At 41.1% G+C, this 21,883-nt stretch overlaps 2 protein-coding genes across 2 annotated transcripts in view; one reads left to right on the top strand and one right to left on the bottom strand.

Moving 5' to 3' along the window:
* SYN2 (synapsin II) overlaps window positions 1–21,883 on the bottom strand; it is a 256,351-nt gene that overhangs the window by 73,671 nt on the left and 160,797 nt on the right. The window lies entirely within an intron of this gene.
* TIMP4 (TIMP metallopeptidase inhibitor 4) lies at window positions 1,150–20,714 on the top strand. Its single transcript, XM_066616979.1, has 5 exons — window positions 1,150–1,388; window positions 12,789–12,886; window positions 16,516–16,630; window positions 18,665–18,789; window positions 20,124–20,714. The coding sequence occupies exons 1-5, from the start codon at window positions 1,262–1,264 to the stop codon at window positions 20,319–20,321; spliced, it is 663 nt and encodes a 220-aa protein (XP_066473076.1). The 5' UTR covers window positions 1,150–1,261; the 3' UTR covers window positions 20,322–20,714.

The following is a 21,883-nucleotide window of genomic DNA, read 5'->3' as shown; positions in this document are numbered from 1 at the left end:
AGTCAATGGGGCTTACTCTTAGGTAAGTGTGGATAGGATTGTGGTCCAACACCCTTTCCCTAAAAGGCAGAAGACAAGGCAGGGAGGGCCGCCTTGGGCAATTGCAGGCAACTGTGGCAGGAAAAGGGGCTTTCATGGACCCTTCACCAGGCCAGCCAGTTCTTGGGCTGGTGGCCTCAGCGGACTCGCTTGCCTGCTCCTGCCTCCCTCCTTCTCACTCACTCTGCGGGCTTCTCTAGCTGCCCAATCAGCATGCAGGGCAGACTTGATACCCAATCCTAAGTGTGTCAACTCACAAGTAAGCCCCATAATAGTCAAAGGGGCTGACTCCCAGGTAAATGAGGATTGGGTTGCAGCCTTCCTCTCACTCAGAAGCAGGAGATGCAAAGCAGCATCTTTTTCTGCTGCTCCTTTTTCACTGGCTGCTGCCTGAGGGTCAAAGCAGCCACTTCTCCCCTGCGCACCGGCTCCTGCCTGTCTCCTCTGGCCCCGCAGCACACCTGAGGCTGCCTCACGGGAGCACAGAGGTTGAAAACCACTGATGTAGCAGCTAAATTACTGTAACTCTCCCTTGTTATTTTTTGCTTTTAAGGACTGTTTAGATCATACTAGCAAAGCACTGAAACATTTCCCCTTTGTGAATGATGGTGTGGGTAACCAGCAACGAGAGAAGTCATTCCAAGAAAATGTTTATTAGGTGGTCGAAGTAAAGCTGAGTTTTAAAGTGGAAATTAGTATTGGGTTTTGACATGCAGTTTACTATGACAATGAGAGAAATGCAAAATAGCATGCAGTATTCCTGGCATGTCTGTTTTCTGTTCTGCTAAATATTCTCAAAACTAGAAGAACGCATTTTCTGAAAGGCCTTCCTGGTTATTTCTAGCAATGACTCATACCATAACTGTGATGCAATCAAATAAGGAAACCTCTCTTTTAGTATAACGAAATTATCATACAATATTTTCACCAATGATGAACTCTTTGCTTAAAGGAAGGCGGGGTTACAAGTAAATGCCAGGACCATAAATAAGGGGGTCTTATGTCAGGAACATTAGAAGTCAGTTAACATAAGAATATGTTCAGGCTGAGCTGAGAGAGCTCTCTGCCCCCCCCCCCCCCAAGCAATTTAAGTCTGCTGAAATTGAACTGCTGCTTGCACAGAGAAGAAACCAGACAGTCATTAGGAAGTTTATATCTAAACTCAAGAGTGAAAGAACATTTTCTTCAAGCTGGCCAGCAAGACGTGTTTCTTTCAAGCAGCATGAATCCTCTGCTCAGTACCCTGTTATTTTCACTGCTACTTCTAACTCTCAGAATACAGGAGCTGATAGAAGCTTGCAGCTGTGCCCCTGCACATCCACAGCAGCTCATTTGTGATTCTTCTTTAGGTGAGTCATAAACACTATACACTTTTTATGCTGCTGGTATGGAAGTAAGAGAAGTGAGATCAAGTGATGTTTCTCTGCAACCCTCAAGGGGCTCATAGCTAACAATGGTAGTTTGGATCTCTAAAAAAGGTTTAAAAATGATTTCAAGAATATAAAAACATTTCAAAAGCATTTGGAAGGAGTTTGTTTGCATTTCTTTTTGCTTGACAGCTTTTTCTGTAACAATTTATTTAAACTGCTGTACTAAATACTTTCTGGGCTATTCTTAAAAACAAGAACCTGAGTTCTGCTAACATTTAATACCTAGAATAATCATTATGTAATATGTACACTGTAAATAGACGATAGAAATTCCTAATGGTTATGCTACCTGAGAAAGGATACTGAAAAGATAATGACACTCATTGGGTCTTATAACAATCTGCTTTTTAATCATTTTGAATAGAGGAACCATCAGGCTCCTGACAGGTTATTCACCATTATATATAAGCATTTTTGCAAGCTATTCCACAAGTCTTCTCTCACACACACACCTCCCTACATCTGTCTATATATCTTCTGAATTTCTTTGCTAAGAATTCAGCCTACGTACAGTACTAACAAAGCTTCATAATTAGGCAACACTGAAATACAAAAATGTTACATTTTCTTAGTTCCCCCCCCCCATTTTAACTGCTGAAACCGTGGCTAGTTCGCTTCCAACCAGAGTGAACAGAAAATGTAGAACATCAGTTTCTAAAATGTCACAAAATTAGCATCTCTATGGAACAGGCAATACCTTCTGCATACTGATTAATTGCTTTCATGTGCTGATAGAAAATCTTTGTAGTCATGACAAACTCTAAACTCTGTTTAAGACCATCAATTAAATTGTTTTCTTAATCTGGCTATGTTAAGTAATCTTTTCATTAAATTACCTACACCAAACATGCCAGGCTGGAAGTGTAGGGAAAAGTAACAGTTGTTTTACTTCAGTTTAATAGCTATTAACAAGTATAAAGGAATCAAACTACCTTAGTACTCGTGCATCCCTGTGGCATTTTTCTGGTGTGTAAACTTTTCTCACAAATGAAATACTGTACACTTACATAGAATTTTTGTTGGTGATTAATTTTGGAACTATGACATCTTGAAGTTTAGTTCAGAGCAAGCAAAACTGTTAATAGACAGAAAAAGAGGGGGAGGGGTAGAGATGATCACCCCAATGCAGTTCATAGAAACAAATTTTTTTTCCTGCTCTACATAAATAGCCCTTGGAGAATGCTATACTGATATAACTTACAGTATGTTTCTTGATTTCAAAGAGAGAAAAAATACACCCATTGATGTGGTTGACCAAGGCAGAATGTTTAGTTCCAGGGCATGATAAATTCTGAATATATATTATATTTGATCTGGATGATCAAATCTTTTTTTACGTAGAGCTCTGGATCACTGATGTGCCAGGGGCAAGAGGGAGTGGAAACCCCCTATTTATAACTGCTATGGAAAACTTAGATGTTGTGGAAAGTAGATAAATATACTTGCTATAAGCCCAAATAGTCTATATTCCATTTCTTGTATAAGATATTTTAATTCTTCAGTTCATGGTGGCACCTATAATTTAAGACAATGCCCAAATACACCGTGAGAATCCCAGTGTATGAAGTAGGTGCCTGCTTTTGAAAGTCTGGTCAAAAAACTGGCTGTTTCAAGCTTAATAATGACTTTTCCAAATTAAAAGACAGGAAAAATGAAGGGTGACAGAGGGAGAAGGAGTTCTACTATATGCTAACCACAGAAAAGGTATCGATATTCTAAGAGGGATAAGACTGCACTTACATAGTTCTGCTTTGAAATAGGCTGTGTTGAAAAGACTCAGGAATATGCATTTAATTCCTTATGCTGCCTGTTCCAGGATCAGAGCATGAACTGGAGAGTATAAATTATTGTATTATATTAAGTATATAAATAGCATTTAAATATGATAAATCATTTAAGTTGGAAAATTGTTTCTTTAGGAGTTGATGAACATTCAGAGTTCTTTTTTCTGCCCACAACTTAAGTAGAGCTATAGAATTCAAAACAGTAATATTATTAAAATAATTCTTGTTTTTGAAGTTGTACTACTTGATACTTGTTCAGGTTATGGCACCAGTGGATCTTAATAGAAAAACAACCAAAGGATGCTTCTGTATTATATGGTACCAGGAACATGAAAAATACATCAATGAGTCAAACCATTATTTTTGTCTTTAGGTTTTCTATCATTTTGCTCCTTTAAAAAAAATTACATGAATAGGGATAGTTTGCATAGGCACTGGTTAAATCAACAGATCTTAGCTGAATGACCTCTGGCTAATTCAGAAACTTCAGCATTTCCAAGATGAAAGAAGGAGCACTTTCACTGTAGCATTTGTCTATGTGATTAGTGGAGTGACATTTTGTCTATTCGAATCAGAGGAGCTTTTGTCGCTTCAAGTTATGCTTCGTTTGGAATCACCCCACAACTACCAAACAGGCCAAAGAACCCTGTGGAAAATCAGAATATCATGTGGGATAATGGCACACAGAAAACCAGGATGTGAATTTTAAGTTCATTTGTGCTTCCATATCATAGCAGAAGCTAATGGATACTAAACAAAGCCAGTAGCCACCAGATACTTTATGTGTAGCCTTGCAAAAACAACTTTACAACCTAGCTTTCTGCAACCTACTTCTTTGAAATACTGAACACTTCCTGGGGTATGCCAATACCTATCATGGCTTAACTCAGACTTGAATGTACTAGGAAAAAATGATACTTGATATATATCAGACAAGACTCTAAGAGTTGTAGAAGGTAATAATCCCTATTTTGTCAACATTAAGCATTATATTTCTGACATGAACCACACTTGCTTAAAAAAATATGTGACTACTATGTATTTTAGGAGGTTTTCCAGGACTCAGAAATTAACAGCAGTTTTTTAAACATAGAAAATAGTTTCTTAAACACTGGACAACTGAATGATCCTTCCACCACTCAAATTATTGTGCGCAGCCTGAATTAAGCTGCAGGAACATCTCCCAACATATTCATTTGTGAATTTAAAATGCAGATGAAGCAGGTAAGAAAGGGTGGGGCTTGTCTTTGGCCATCTCCAGGCCAATGGAGCTTCTGGGTATTCTGGCTTTGGAATATCTTCTCTGGTTCACCAAACGGTAGTGAAAGGCCAGACAAATTTCCTTGTACTGGGAAGCGATAAGAGTCAAGTTGTATTCATCTGAAAAAGTATTCATTTATTTAAAATATTTGTATTACTGGGGATATAAAGTATTTCCCAGATGATAGTGATGGACTAATGCTTGCTTACTGTTGACGTATCTTTTTAGGACATCACAAAGTTCCATCATCTGACCTGCACTTCCTCCCTTTTGCAATTATTAAGTGTTCTCTGAAAAAGAGGGCTTTTAAAACACTTTCAATGGCCATTATTTACATGATACTGTTGAACAAGATGGCAGATTTCCTGATTAGGGATATGCTGATGTTACACAATGTTTACTCACAGCCCAATCCTAACCTGGACTGGCACAGCCAAGCTGCATGGCCTGTGCTGTATATAGCACAGGACAGGAGACAGCTAGAGATCTCCTCAAGGTAAAGAGTTATTTTCCTCCTTACTCCATGTTCAGCCCCAGACTGCCCTATGGGGCTTCTCGGATCCATGCCAGCTATATAGCTGGGACAAATCTGGAAACCCTGGTGTAACACTGGGAGTGAGGTTAGGATATGGTGGAATAAGCCTCCACCAATCCCATCCCCTCCGGACCCAATCCGCCCTCCTCTGCCCAGAAATGTGCCCTTCCCACCTCCTTCCCCACGCCTTCCGCCACCTGGCTGTCTTACCTGCACTGTCTGGTGGAATGGCTGGATGCTGCGTTGGTGAAGCAGTGCAGGCCTCCCCACTGGTGCAGCCGCCTCTCCAGGTGCAGAGAATGTGCTTTATGGCACATTTGCTATGGCTTTGGCTGGCACAGTGGCTACTGCACAGGCCAGGAGTGCAGTTAGGAATGCACTCTGTGAGCTTACTGGCTAGACTTGGATTTCAACTTGTCTAATGCTCTAGCCCAGTAGTTCCCAAACTGTGAGATATGGCTCTCGGGAAGCCATGGAAACCAGCCAGTGGAATTGCAAAATTCTTGTGAAAAATTTGCCACTTTATACAATCTATAAGATTGTAGCCCTAATGGGGAGCTGCGGCCAATGGTGCAGTAGTTCAAGGGAGGTGCCAGTCAAAAATGTTTGAGAACCACTGCTCCAGTTTAACACTCAAACCACTATGCCAGCTGGTTGTGATCCTTCATTTTAGATCAGACTTAGCTATTCAAGGGCAAGATTTTACTTCTGTAATGTACTTTATACTGTAATGTCAGCAAGTGCCCAACACAATGGAGGTTACATTAGAGTCAAAGCAGAGTGATGTTTCAGCATCTGTCTTCTAGTCCAGGGGTCTCCAAACCCTGGCCTGCAGGCCAAATGTGGCCCGCCAGAGGATTTGGTGTGGCCTGCGTTGCTCTGCCGCAGGTCTGGCTGGGGCGAAGAGGCTGCCTGCAGCCTCCTGGGGGCAGGTGTGCTCATACTAAGGCTCTCTGAGGCAAGGTTGGGACCACCTGGCAGCCGGGGCCTTGCCACTGTGCTGCAGTACGAGGAATGCACGCCCTGTGCGGCTGTTTGCAGGCTGCCAGTCCAGCCAAAGCAATGGGGCTGCCTGCGGCGGCTCCTAAATCTAGGCAATTAGCTTAGATGTCCTGGCTCTGTACCCATCAAAAAAATTTCAAACATTAAGATGTAGATCCCATGATGGCCTCGGGCATAGGGATGTATGAGTGAAAGTGCCACTTTAAACATACAATGCAGCCTTTTGTGCTGGACAAAATGCACACCCTACCTTAAGCTATGCTAAAAGGAGAATGGATTTTGTTATTTATGCACAAGGTAAGCAAAAATCCTAACTATAAAGAAGGCTGTCAGTCAGGGCTCCTCTTTTCATAACTTCTAGACAGTGATTCTCAAACTGTGGGTTGTGTTCTAGAGACAAAGGGCACAATCCTAACCTCTTATGTCAGTGCTTTCCAGCATGAACATAAGGGCAATGCAGCTCTGAGGTAAGGGAACAAGCATTCCCTTACTCTGAGATATAGTGCCGCATCTCAAAAAAGAAATAGTGGAAATGGAAAAGGTGCAAAAGAGAGTGACTAAGATGATTACTAAGATGATTACTGGGCTGGGGCACCTTCCTTATGAGGAAAGGCTACGGTGTTTGGGCCTCTTCAGCCTAGAAAAGAGGCGCCTGAGGGGGGACATGATTGAGACATACAAAATTATGCAGGGGATGGACAGAGTGGATAGAGAGATGCTCTTTACACTCTCACATGACACCAGAACCAGGGGACATCCACTAAAATTGAGTGTTGGGAGAGTTAGAATGGACAAAAGAAAATATTTCTTTACTCAGCGTGTGGTTGGTCTGTTGAACTCCTTGCCACAGGATGTGGTGATGGCATCTGGCCTGGACGCCTTTAAAAGGGGATTGGACAAATTTCTGGAGGAAAAATCCATTACGGGTTACAAGCCATGATGTGCATGTGCAACCTCCTGATTTTAGAAATGGGCTATGTCAGAATGCCAGATGAAAGGGAGGGTACCAGGATGAGGTCTCTTGTTATCTGGTGTGCTCCCTGGGGCATTTGGTGGGCTGCTGTGAGATACAGGAAGCTGGACTAGATGGGCCTATGGCCTGATCCAGTGGGGCTGTTCTTATGTTCTTAAGGCCTCCATGAGTGACACCCAACTGCAGGATGCAGCACATGTCCCATCGGCACTGTTATGCCAGTGCTGGAAAGCACTGACATAAGGGGTTAGGATTGCGCCCAAATATTGTTAGCCTGCAGACATGGTCCTGTACACTCTGCATGACCTTAGGCAGTTTGACAGCCTAAATAAATAAATGAAGGTGTTAGTGGTCATAAGATAGCTACTACTACAACAAGAGCCAGCTATGCTCTGCAAGTGAGGAAAGACAACCGAGCTCCTAACCTGGTACACTGACACATTTGATAGGTGCAGTTTCTTTCACAACATTCTGCAGCATTCCAGCTCTTTCCCCCCTTTGCTGTCTAAATAGCTATAAATAGGAAGGTTCTTTTCAGACTGAAGATGGTCAGTTGGTGGCCTTTGGGCCATTTCAGGTATTCAAGGTGGTTATATTCAATTCATAAGCATCTTTGATGCTTAGAAGTTGCTGTGTGGGGCAGCATGAGATGCCATATTGAGGAGGCTCTTCCTAAAGTCTACATCACGGGTGTCAAACATAAGGCCCGGGGGCCGGAGGCGGCCCACGGAAGCTTTATATCTCGCCCTCAAACTCTCACGTGCTGAGCAGTGCTGTGGTGTTACTGCTGAAAGGGCAGCCCACGTGAAAATTGGGCTCTCTCATATCTTGAAATATGATCAAGATTTGTGTATTTTCTCTTCTGTTGTTTGCAGCTAATGAGTTCCTAAGTTAGAAAAAAATGCTTATTTTTATTATGACCTGTTTAATGACATCACTTCCGGCCCTCAGCAGGCATCATGAATGCTATTTGGCCCTCGGTATGAAACAAGTTTGACACCCCTGGTCTAAGCTAGCATTCTCCCGCCACTCAGTCCTATGTTTAAGCCAGGGGTGTCAAACATAAGGCCCGGGGGCCGGATGTGGCCCATGGAAGCTTTTTATCTGGCCCGCAGACTCTCATCTGCTGAGCAGTGCTGAGGTGTTACTTCTGAAAGGGCAGCCCACATGAAAATTGGGCCCTCCCGTATCTTGAAATATGATCAAGTTTTGCGTATTTTCTCTTCTGTCATTTGCAGCTAATCAGTTCCTAAGAGAGAAAAGGTGCTTATTTTTGGTTTTGAGCTGTTTAATAACATCATTTCCTGCCTAATGACATCACTTCCAGCCCTCAGCAGGCATCATGAATGCTGTTCGGCCCTTGATTTGAAACGAGTTTGACACCCCTGGTCTAAGCCTTTCAGGTTACCACAGTAGCTCTTATATAAGAGCATGGACATATATAAGAGCTGAGTTCTGTACTTGCCTCCTTGTTTTCTAGTGGGTCAATGAACTGGCTTCTGGAAGTTTAATCATTTGCTGAATTCCAAACTGTACTTTTTTTGCCTTTTTTTTTTTTGCTGTGGAAAAGAAATTTTTTTTTTAATCTCTTATATTTACAAACCCAAGAACCTCAACATATAAGACCTCAAAGTGCCTGTCAGCAATTTTGTTATGGCTTCTGAAGCTCTGGAACTCATTAAAAGCCACTGACATATTAATCAGCAAACTTGGGTGATCCAATATTTTAACATTGAAAGAATGAAAACTAGCTAATTTGAATAATTATCACAGTTGATATTTCCAAATTGGCTACCATTTATCAATTTAATGATGCATGACTCAAGCTAAAAGAAGAGAATTGCATACTGCTAAAGAGAAATTGGAAGAGACAATCTATACTGCTACGCATGAGAGTGCCTTCATCATTACAATTTTGGTTAACCAGTCCTTTAGAGATGTGTATTTTTTTTTATGACTGCAGGACAGAAAAATCTACAGCTGGTCTTTTGCAATACTGTATCAAGGGGGGAAAAAAAACCATATAGCATTATCCCCCTAAAAGCTATCAAATCAAATAAAAAAGTACTTTGGCCCATGGATGGGCTGTTAGGTCCATAATGGTCACTTTGAAAAAAGCATCATGTGTCCGTGTATATATTTTTCATTTACATATAATTATCCCTGGAGTCTGTAAAACAGCAATGAAGGACGGGGAGAATTTCCAGGACCTACATACCTCACCAGACATATGATTCAAACAGGTTTCCTAACCCTCCTTTGCTGTCACTTAGCCTGGGAGGAGAGGGGAGAGGGAGGAGCATATAGCAATTTCTGACTGCTGACTCAGACCCCAGAGAACCACAGTTGGTTGGCCAGGAATAGTTGTAGAATTCTCTTCTCTTTCCTGTGGAATTTATATCATATGGTAGATGTTCTAGCTGTCTGAAGATCCTGTGACTGAAGTGTGCATGGGCTATGGATGTTTATTTCCCAGGAGCCCAAATTCCTTTCAACAGACCTAAGTTTTTAAATCATTGAACGCAAAAGTTGTTGAAAATGAAACCATCTGTACAACTATTAAATGAGAGCTGCATGCCAACAGAAACAGAAAAAAATAGTAAAAAGAAGAAATTTGACTGCTTTAAATAGAAAAACTTCCACAATGATTAAGTCTCAAATCTTCAGCATTTTTAAAAAATGAAAGCTGAGAGCTTCATGTTTCCCACCTTCAGTGTAGAAGGTAGAAATTAGGGAATGACACTGAAATGCTAAAGGGTAGGTAAATGGAAGAAGAAATTATCAGGGTGGAAAAGTCAAAGAGAAGAGGGCGGGGAAAGAAGAATAGAAGAGGGCTTGGAAACTAGAATGGTACCAGCTAAGTGGAGGAAATGTCAAGGGACAAATAGTAAGAGATGAAAAATATTGAGGGCTATGAGAACGTAAAAACTTGGAAGCAAGAAATGGAGTTTAAAATGAATAGGGGAGTCAGTAAGGGTAAAAAGAAGAGCAATATAATGACATGCTACTATTTCAGGGGTTAGACAGGCTGAACAGAAATTTGTTAGGTTATAAGTATTATACGCAGACCATACTTATTTTTCCATAAGTAACCTCCTAGTCCCTGATGGATAATTCACAATCTGACACACAATGAGTCAACTAGGCTAAAATTGATTATTTGGCCATAGCATGAAACTATTACTGAGTAAACCCACTTCTTAATTGTCTCTGTGGTACTCAGGCTGTATATGTTCCATTTTTGAAAGAGGCTTACCTGTCTAAGGATGAAAAAAGGCATGGCATGCCTTGTGCAGCATCCTATGGTCATGGATAACAGTGATAGATACCAATCCTGCTAGCTCTAGCTAGTTACTAGCTCTAGCTAGTTAACAGCGCAATCCTATCTTGCACTGGAACAGGCAGGCCAGGAGGCCTGTGCTATATCCAGCACAGGACAGGGACCCAAAGTGGCTCAGCCAGAGATAAGGCGAAACTCTTCCCCTTACCCCGGGTAAGCGACTGCAGCCACAAAGGGTCTCCTTGGATTTGTGCCACCTCAAGAGGTGGCATAAGTCTGAGCAGAGCGGCTTGCAGCAGCTAAGAACATAAGAACAGCCCCACTGGATCAGGCCATAGGCCCATCTAGTCCAGCTTCCTGTATCTCACAGCGGCCCACCAAATGCCCCAGGGAGCACACCAGATAACAAGAGACCTCATCCTGGTGCTCTCCCCTACATCTGGCATTCTGACTTAACCCATTTCTAAAATCAGGAGGTTGCGCATACACATCATGGCTTGTACCCCATAATGGATTTTTCCTCCAGAAACTTGTTCAATCCCCTTTTAAAGGCATCTAGGCTAGACGCCAGCACCACATCTTGTGACAAGGAGTTCCACAGACCGACCACGCGCTGAGTAAAGAAATATTTTCTTTTGTCTGTCCTAACCCGCCCAACACTCAATTTTAGTGGATGTCCCCTGGTTCTGGTATTATGTGAGAGTGTAAAGAGCACCTCCCTATCCACTCTGTCCATCCCCTGCATAATTTTGTATGTCTCATTCATGTCCCCCCTCAGGCGTCTCTTTTCTAGGCTGAAGAGGCTCGGGAATGGGGGCTAGGATCCAGCAGATCTGCATGACCCCAGCCCTGCCTCCTGCTGCCCGCCCATCTGCCTTCCCTTTGCATACTACAAACAGATACATTGGGAAATCATCCCAAAATCCCTCTTTGTTTGTTGGCAATGGAGAATTCAATCCTCCCTTCACATGCATGCACTTGCTCTCTTTTGTCTTCCTACCTTGCTTGCAAGCAGAAAGAGTGGAAAACGATACTTAGGTGTGGCTTGACAATAAATACTTGTATGTATCGCCAGTTGGAAGGGAAAAGATGTGGGCACCTTGCCACCAAGTTAAGAAGGCAGGCTCATAATTATCTGCAATTGCCCCCATGACTTAGCAGAGAAAAACAGTTACACAAGTCTCTATTGCCTTCCCTTCATTTGTTTCATTCAGAAACAAATGTTCAAGAATCTAGAAGTATTTTTAATGAATAAATAAGTAACTGGAAATAGAGCAAAAATGTCCAGAACAGCAGCTTGTATCACAACTGTAGACTTTCCGGACCTGGAAATTGAAACCATCCCAAAATTCATTTTTACATTTTGTTATCTCAGCCTTCAAGGGGTGTTTGTAGTGTGTGCCCCAGGCAGCTGCCGCCAGCTCCTCAGGAGAAGAGGACTTCTCCTGGATAAGGGAATTAGCCCCGCAGTGGGGCTACTCAATTCTGTGGTGGCCACATGGTCCAACATGAAGCTCAGGATCTGGTGGAGCTGAGCTCTGCTGGTACTGCCCCTCTCCCACCCCCTCCCTCCTCCCACCACACCTCCTCCCCTACCCCAGAACACTTTCTCCCCACCTCCCCCCACACCCCAACTCACTTCTCCACAGCCCCAGTGGTCTGGGTGAGTGCCGGGTGGGGAACTGCTGGCCTCCCACCAGTGCTGGCCCAGCTCTGGCACTCAGCTGGCACTAACCCTTGCAAATGTGCTTACAACACGTTTGTGACAGTGCACACCAGTGGTTAGCTGGTGTGCCGAGCTCAGGTCTGGGCTCTTAGTCCCTGTCATCTGTTGTAAAGTCTCCAAAAGAGAGAGGACTTTTTCTCCCCAGCCACAGCAGCTACAACAGGAAGACTAAGATGGAGCAGTTTGCAGGATTGGCAGATTAGCCTTTTATCCCGAGTGCCACAGGAAGAGCTGCCATACACCAGCCCATTCTCAAGGTAGCAGCACTAACCTGTTTAAAAGCAGTCATACAAATACTTACTCTGGCAGCAGTTGCCTCACCTAACAAGTGAGGAGCTGCTACCAAGTGAGATACAGTGGTTCTGAAACCATTAGCGGTGCTGTTCATCAGATGGACTGGTATAAGAACAGGAGCTCCTCCTTTTCTCATGATCTCAAAACGGAGATGTGAAGCAAGCCCACCCTGACAGCCTTTTCCCTTTCCACTTGTTTTGGCCAGTATTAGGAGGGAGAAACCCGAATCTGAGAGAAGACTGCTTTTCCGGAAAAGTGAAGAAATTCAGATAAGCAATCCATTCAAACTCTGGTCTTGAAGAATCTGCTATTTGCTTTGGGGAAAAAACATAAATAGTACTGAATATGTTAGCACAGTAGCTGTACTTTATAATCCTAATACTGCATAACACTAAAGAAAAAGCAAGGGAATAAGAACACATCCATTTTGTTGCCATTAACATTTCTTTTTCATTTTCTTACAGTGATTAGAGCAAAAATTTCAAGTGAAAAGGTGGTTCCAGCAAGTGATGATCCAGTTGACACTCACAAAATGATTCGGTATGAAATCAAACAAATAAAGGTACATGGACTCCGTTGCCTATTTTATGAATTAAATGCCAGCAAATAATACACTGGAACAAATATTTCCAGAATATTATTTATTATTATATAGTAAATATATTACTTTTAGTATATTATTAGAGCAGCCATTTTCAACCACTGTGCCATGGCACATTGGTATGCTGCGAGTGGTCCACAGGTGTGCCACAGAAATTTGCGGGAAGGTCATTTATTAGTAGGGCCAATGGGGGATGTGAGCCCCTCTCTGGTAACATGGTGTACCTTGTAAATGGTCAAAAATCTGATGGGTGTGGCTTGACAATTTTAATGCCATGAGATGAAAAAGGTTGAAAATCGCTGTATTAGAGGAACAAAACAAGTTCCCAGCCATTCTAGTGTCAGCTTTATATACATCAGTATTTGTTTATACAAATATTGATATGAACATAAACTAGAAGATAACCACAAATATTTAATCATGTAGATGAATAAATAATCATGTCTGATCATGTTTCTGTATCAAATCAGAAGCTTTAAACCTCCCTGCTAGCAAAGCAGAAGGGAAGAGGGAGCCTCTGAGTCCAAGGTTTGCATCTATTCAAGCATATAACCATGTTTTAGCACTGTGCGTTCTATTTATGGGCTTCTGTGTTGCATCTGAATCTGTGTCACATTTTGTAATATGAAGCCCTGCTATTAATTTGTCAGAAGGCACCGTCAAATCACACGTAATCAACATATGTGTCATGGCATGGGAGACAAGTTCAGGCAAGGGGAAGTTATTGCTTTGTTTCATATTTATGCTCTCATTAGATATGGAGAGATACAAAGAGCCACAGGTGAACTTCAGCAAATACTTGGTTCAAGTCAGTTTGGGATTGCTTTGCAAAAAAGATACAAATAATTAAAAATACAATGACAGATATTTATTTAAAAGATTTATATACCACTGTTCTCGTACTCAACATCAAAGTAAAACATGTAGAAGATAAAACATCTGAATAAAAATATTTAACAATTGAACACTAAAATTAAAAATATAAGAGTAGATTAAAATATAAAACATCTATATCATAATATAAAAGCAGCAACAGAAATTTAAAAAGAGGAACTCTAGATACAAGGAAACTAGTAGGTAGAGATTTAATCAGTAGGTGGAGATTAACATTTTGTGAGGAAACAAAGAACCCACACTGTAATCTTAAGTACGGGGTGGCCAACCCGCAGCACAAGATGTGCCACTTTTTATGTAGAAAATCTTGAACATGTCACTCCACTTTAATGTCTTTTTTAGTGATTACGAAGCTAGCTAAATAGAGCCTCCAAGTTCAAGAGCAGTATATCTCCAAGTACCAGATGGTACAGAGCAAAAAACATGAGAATGCTATTGCCTATTTGGGGCTTTCCAAAGACACCTGGCTGACTGCTGATGAGGCCAGAAAGACAGCTTGCATGGACCTTTAGTCTGGCCTTGTGGAACCCATTCCAAAGTCTATATAAAGTGTGTTCACTGCCCTTCTGCACAGCCCAGACCCCCTCTGCTTGCTCACTTTCTTGTTATCAAAGATGAACTTAGCCAGGACCTCTTTGTGACTGATTTTCTCAAAGATGGTATCTCCACACAGCTGGGCCATCTGGCCTTTGCTGATCTCATTGGCCATCTCTGCGCTGTCCTGCTTGTCCCCTGCTGCCTTCCACAGCCCACCCCAAGACTTCTTGGGTAAGCAAGTGACATGCCTGTTAGTGGAATGCAGCTCTCTAGCATTTGCCCTATTGACTTTCTCTCCTATTCATCATTATTTTCTTACCTTTCTGCCTGTTTTCCAGTCAAAGCAAGTCAAGCACAGTAGGTGTGGCCACCCTTAGTGTGCACACTGCAGCATTAGAAACGTGAAGGTTTGTTGTGTAAGAAGTAGCAAAGAAAGAAAGCAAACTGTAAACTGCTGTTTGCAGTTTTCTTTCTTTGCTGATTTTTGTAATAATTCTTTGTTATCATTTAAAAGTTTTTCAAAAATATATGGCAACTTCATGCATGCCAATCAGAAAGAGTCAGTGTGCCACTAGTGGCATATGTGCTGCAGGTTGGCCACCCTTGCTTTAGAACATTATTTTTTCCCCACCTGGGGGGTCAAATTCTAACCTGCAACTACTGCCACAATTTCCATTAGTTTCAAAGCTGAAGAAAACATCGTGCATACTAAAATAATGTTTATAAGGTTGAGACTACCGCAATTTCTGTCCCTTACAAGTAAAAATAAAATATTCAGGTAAACCTGATCAACATACATTGCAATTATTTCATCTGCTTGGATAAATCTGAAGTGTTGTGATGATGGGCGGAGGGGCCACAGTTCAGCAGTACAGTACAAGGTTCATCCCTGTCCATACCAGTCCGGACTGAGAACCCTGAGGACTGAAACCCTCGAAAGCCAAAGCAAGCCACAGTGGACAATACTGGACTAATGGTCTGACTGAGTATAAGACAGTTTAATACGCTGGATGACGACACATTATTTATTAGCTGCTGCCATTACTTTACAACACCTTGCCATTTAGTATTTTAACAGAATATTATACACCCATTTTCCAGTTATACTTAATGCTGCTTTGAACTTCAGAGCTGTCTACAGCTGTCAGTGAATAGGATGATGTAATAATGAGAGCACCTTTATGGTTAGATTTCAGTTGGGTCATAGCAATTGATGACATTTAGAAGGTGTTCCACATTCTGTGGTTTACTTTCAGACATAGCTTATGTGTCTTTTTTAAAAATATAAAAGCATTCTACAGAGTTCTATTGGGACATTTCAGGAACAAATATCCCTCACGCCTTGCACAGAATTACAGCTGGGCCTCATATTGACATTATACCCATGACATCATTACCATCTGAATGTGTATATATGAGTTCTTACTTTGCAAACACATATAAACAGTGAAAAGTTCGAGCTTACAAGCAGATGTATAGTCATTGCAATAATCCTGAAATGTTTTCACAAGAGTTCTACACAAAGAAGAAACGACAATCCTCACAGGAATAGAGGCTAAAGTTGCATGAATGCAATTTTGAGATTTGTAATATGTTCCAAAGGTGGCAATCCTGTATACATTTATCTGGGAGTAAGCCCCACTAAACAAAGTGGAATTTACTTCTGAGTAAACAGGCAGAGAATTGTGCTGAAAAGAGATGATATCACTTTTCATCATTCATACTTCATAGCATCATTCATACTACAGACAGGGTTTAGTACATCATTGGAATTTATCCTTAAATTATCAGGCTAAGGCTGCAATCCTAACCACACTTTCCTGAGAGTAAGCCCTATTGAACAAAATAGGACTTACTTCTGAGTAGACCTGGTTAGGATTGTGCCCTAGTATTTATTTGGATGACAATCATGTATATTAAACATCACTGTGTTAATTCACTATTCCATTTTGTAGAGACTAACAGTACAATGTTCATTTTGTGCAAAGCAGCACAAGATTGCATAGCTAAATATCTACAAAAGTAACTGCATAACTAATATGGTTTAATAATGTAGCACTATATTAAGCACCTACAGAACGCCTGAAATGTTTATGTATTTTTATACATTCTTAGCTACAGAATGTAGCTTTTCTTTTCTTATTGTTTTTCAAACACAGATGTTTAAAGGGTTTGAAAAATTGAAAGATGTTCAGTATGTCTTCACTCCTTTTGATTCATCTCTTTGTGGAGTGAAACTAGAAGCCAACAACAAGAAGCAATATCTCCTTACAGGTAGAGTACATTCAAGTTAAAGCAGTGCACAAAATACAGTGGACACCCTCCACATCTCCAAATACAGAGGCTCCCCATAATTACTTACTCAGAGCCTCTGGAGGCCTCTTCTGGCTTGCACACACTCTATTATTCTCCATGGGCCTCAGAATGTACCCTTAGGAGTCTCTGGAAGCTACTTCCAGGCAACTTTCAGTTTGCTTCTGCATTGGAAGTAGCTTCTGGAGGTTTCCTGTGGGCCATTCTGAGGTTGAGTGGGTTGCTGGCTCAGCAAAACCAAGGAGAGGCCTCCAGAGGCTCCAGGTAAGTAATTGTACGAGCTTTGGAGTGGACGCCAGCATACATGGAATTCCTTATCCGCTGGTGGGGGGCTGGAACCAAACCACCATAAGGAGATTGTCAGACTGTATATACTAAACTACTGTAATGAGTGAGGACATTCAAACAAGAGCTTGTATAATACTATAGATGCTATCTGTGAAAGAGAAAGGGAAAGAATAATGGAGTGCAGTACCTAGCTGTTAGTGCTGGCACTTGCTCTCTTGCTGTCCACTTCACTATTCTGACAGGTCAGACTGGAATTTACTGGGTAATTTACTGAAGACTTTCCACTTTCACCATCAAAGTTGGGACGCTCAGGCAGAAGGAGGTTGTCTTGGGTTTCCTCCCAGGTTAAGAGGGTTCCCCACAGTTCAAGGGAGGGCCTGTGATGATCTGGTAAACTAGGTGTAAACTAGGTGTAGGCAGGTAAACCAGTAAAAACTATAAAGATTTTATTGAAAAGCTGAAGGAACAACAGCAATCAGGGGAATGCGCATAAACAAAACAAGTATAAAAAGGTAAACAAATGATAAAGCAGGGTTATTGTGGGGCAGGAGGTCTGGTCTAGAGGGTAGAGCCTCCATTTGCCTGAAGATAACATCCGCAGGTCGCCAGTTCGAGGCCACCGGCACCGTGTGACCTTGAAGCAGCTGACAAGCTGAGCCGAGTTATTCCATCTGCTCTGAGCATGGGAGGATGGAGGCCAGAATGTTGCGACCGGATCAGAAAGAAACATCTGAATGTTGTGGTTTCTTGAAATATAGAACCTTCTTTCAAATTGTAAAAATCCCTATGGGGATTTAATTAGCCTGCCTATGTAAACTGCCTTGAATAAAGACCGAGGAGAAATCTGAGGACCAAGAAAGGTGGTATAGAAATATATTATATTATTATTATTATTATTGGCAAACATTAAAACAAATGCACTGATGTATTTAGCTGAGTTCTGTCCCCCTTCTAGTTAGCATCCTAGGAGTATGGTCCCTTCACTCACACATGAGCAGGTGTGTCTTTTGCCAAGCAGCAGCTGCTTTCATTGATGAGCCACTACAACACAATCTTAGCATACTTGTGCATGATCATAAAAAACCCAATGTTGATGATGTAACTGGTTCATCCTATTGGATGATTTATGACCACGTGGACATCCCTACCAGCCTCTTAACTTAGGCAAGTGGGCTTGGATGCCCAACCAGCTGTCACATGCCAGTCCTAGCAGTGGGGATGCTGAGGACCTTTAGTTCTGGGGGAAGCCAGATGTGGAGAAAAGCAACTGACAGTGTAAAGAGTCTCAGGGAATCATTCCAGGTCAATGGATATTGCAGTAGGATGTCTCAGCAGCTTTTTTTTTTTTTTAAGTGGAGGCATTATGAACATTTTGGGGAGTTAGAAAAGTCCAAACTAGATGGGAAAATGGGCAAAAATATAAAAAAACAGGGATTTTTAAAATCATAATCTTAAAACTTTTAAAATGTTTTAAATGGTGGGAGTCCAGATGTACACAAATCTTTGAGGCTGCAATACTACAATATCTTCAGTGTTGCTTCACAATATTATCACATAATGAAATCTATGATTTACTTCAATAAAATTATTTACTTCACTAAAAGTGGTTCAGTAAAACCAATGAAAGTTTCTTTAAATGGATGTGGGTTATACCTCTAGTGTTAGGAATGAGTCTTTTCCTTTATTTTGCTGCCTTCTCTAACACAGGGCAAATTTTAAATGATGGCAAAGTTCTTATCCATTTGTGCAATTACATTGAACCATGGGATGACCTGACCTTATCTCAGAAGAAGAGTTTAAATCAGAGATATCAAATGGGCTGCGGCTGTAAAGTGAGTATATAAAATCCAATGACACACTATTGATGCCTAGAACGTCATTTTTAGTTGACCATTTGTTAGAATGCATTTCTTCCACTGCTTAAAATCACCTTGCCTGCCCGACTGAATTAGACCTGATAGGATTTGCATTTTAATGGACCAATTATAAACGGACAGCACCAGTCATAAAAGGCACTCCGACAGCATGCTCAGAAGCGAAAAACTCTAGGTTTCAGTATTGTAAGGCTTTAAAAGTGAGAACCAGTTCTTTGAACGGAACCTGGAAACAAACTGGTAATCAGTGCAGATGCTTCAGAATAGGTCTCATAGGAGAAAATTGATTTGTACCTGTCAAAAAGCAGGATATCACATTTTAAATTAAGTGAAGTTTCCAAGAGCATGTTAATCTCCTGGTATCTCCATGATCAATCCAGATTAATCTAAAGCAATCTAATCTAGAAGTCACCAAGCATGAATGACAATGGTTGGGAGCTTACTGTCCAGCACTGGGCACATTTTGTGTATCATCCAAACCTGATACAAGGCGCTCTAAGCCACAACCTCCACTTGAGAATTGAGGAGTAGAACTGGGTCCAGCAGTACCATCATGGTCTGATCCTGATCCTTACAGAGGAGTGGGATCCTGCCTAGAAAAGGCTATCCTCAGCTAGCTGAGTACCTTCTTCAGTCACGATAAGCAGAAGTTGAGGTTGTGGTACCACCTGCCCCCATGTGCCTCATCCACATCACAGGTGAAATCAATTGAAAAGTGATAGACAGATGAGAAGAGGGCCTCTGATATAGACCCTGTTCCTAAAGGGACAGTTGCTAATTTACAGTAGAAGATATATGAAGTAAGTCTAAATTTATCTACAATTCTATTCTAATAGAATCCACCTACGAGTATCCTCATTAGGATACACACGCTTCCCTAGGACACATTGTAGTGGTCTAAACTGGCTTCTGCATCTCTTCGCTTGAAGGTCATTTGAATTTCTCCATATAATTCACAAATTATTTCTCTTCAGTGTATTAAATACTGTGTGCCACTATTACTATAGTTATGGATAGGTGCAACTTTCACTGGCAAACTATGAACTACTAAGGGAGAAGGTCAAAGCTAAGTGGTACAGCACATGCCTTGCATGCTGAAGGTCCCAGGTTTAATCTTTGGCATCACCCAGTAGGGCTCCAGCCCTACATACAAGATCTTTGAATCACTGCTTGACATTGTTGACAATACTGAGTTAGGTGAACAGATCCTTTCTCAGTAGAAGACAGCTTCTTTTGCATCTATATAGTTCAACAAAGAAACGTGTTCAATTAACGTAATTCTTTATATTTAGATTTCTACCTGCTACATGGTGCCCTGCACTATTACTACACCAAATGAGTGTCTGTGGACAGATTGGCTGATAGAGAGGAAGCTTTATGGCCATCAAGCAAAGCATTATGCCTGTATCAAGCGCAGTGATGGAACATGCAGTTGGTATCGAGGTGGACCTCCGCCAGAAAAAGAGTTTGTTGACATCAGTGAACCATGAATGATGTAATTTCTTCCAAAACCCCAGGGGTTAAGTCCATCTGATGCTATGTGCTCACTGCTTTGAACTTCCAACATCTAACTACAGCTTAGAAACAAAAGCAAATTGTGCTGTGCAAATAAAGTACAAAGTTCATAGAATTGGCATCCAGACAAGAAGAGGAATAAGTCTCCTGGAAGTAGCTGCTCTCTAAAGTTCTTTTTCTAGAGGGGTGCAACGGGGAACACATTTCTTTTCTAAGGCATAATTACTTTTTATCCAAACAAATGTAACCACACACAACTGATCAAAATGTGGGTCCCTGTTCCTATTAATAGGCTGAATAAAAGAACACTTTGATTTAATCCAAAACAGTATTTCTGAGAAAATGAGTGTTGTTTTGTATAGCCATTTTTCTTTAGAGAGGTATTCTGAATCAAAAGAATTTGGACAAGATGTACGCAAAATGTTAACAATTTGCTGTAAAAAGTCTGAAAGATTAATTTTTTGTTCTTATTTCAGTTGATGCACACAAAATGTTTTTTGTGTGATTTACAATTTTCTACTTCACTTTTCTGTATGTTACTTGCAATGTCTCATCTAGCCTTAATTACATTTTGAAGAATTTGTCTTTGACTATAATACATCTTTGATAATCAAAAACAGGTCATGTATACTAATCCAATGGATTGGAATATACTGTAAAACAGATACAAAAGTTGATATGTAATTATTATGACATTGCATCACTAGAGGAGATACCATGATATGGTATGCTCGGGCCAAAATAACTCATGTCTCTTGCCATGAACATCCAACAGCTAGAAGGAAAAAAACATCCAAAAGGAAAAAAAAAAAGACTTCCTATTGTTTGAAATGTACTTGGTTACCAAGTCTTGGTAACTATATATTTCCAACAATAAGACTGTTGTGGAGGAAGGGAGGGAAGTATGGGAAAAGTTGGAAATGGATAGAGTGATCATAAAGCCAGGAATGGTCATGCTCTCAATGTACAGTGGGGAATTCCAGAGAAAGTAGCACTAGAGTTTGAAACCAATACCTAGGTCCACACGTAATTGGCCCTGACACGCTTAATTTTTGTTTACTATATAGCAGCTGCAGAAGGGGTCCCAAACTAGATCAAACTGGAGTTGTAGCATGGGGGTGGGGTGGGACAGTTAACCCTCTGCCCCACCAAAATTCTGATTCAACTTCATGCAGCTGTTTATCCCAGGAGGGAATCTCCCATTGATATCAATGGGAGTTTTTCTTCAATAGACAAATAGAAGCAATGGAGGTAGAGTCTGGCTTGGGATTCTAGTGGTGACAAACAATTAATGTCCCCCTTCTTTCACAGTCACAGTATAGTATGGGATCCCCCCATACTATCTAATTTAAAAAGAGCATCAGGGCCAACAGTGCATTTAACATAATGTGTAATCTGACTCTTGTTTCACAAAGTTGAGTATACATATCATAATCTCAAATACAGGGTGAGAGTATTATTAACCTCACTATTCCTGTAACCTAAGATTTCAACACTGCCTAATTCATTAGGATTTGAAAATATGGTTGAGCACACA

This window comes from Tiliqua scincoides, chromosome 2, assembly GCF_035046505.1.
Source record: "Tiliqua scincoides isolate rTilSci1 chromosome 2, rTilSci1.hap2, whole genome shotgun sequence".
In the NCBI taxonomy this organism is placed as follows: Eukaryota; Metazoa; Chordata; class Lepidosauria; order Squamata; family Scincidae; genus Tiliqua; species Tiliqua scincoides.
This window is presented reverse-complemented; position numbering and strand designations above follow the sequence as displayed.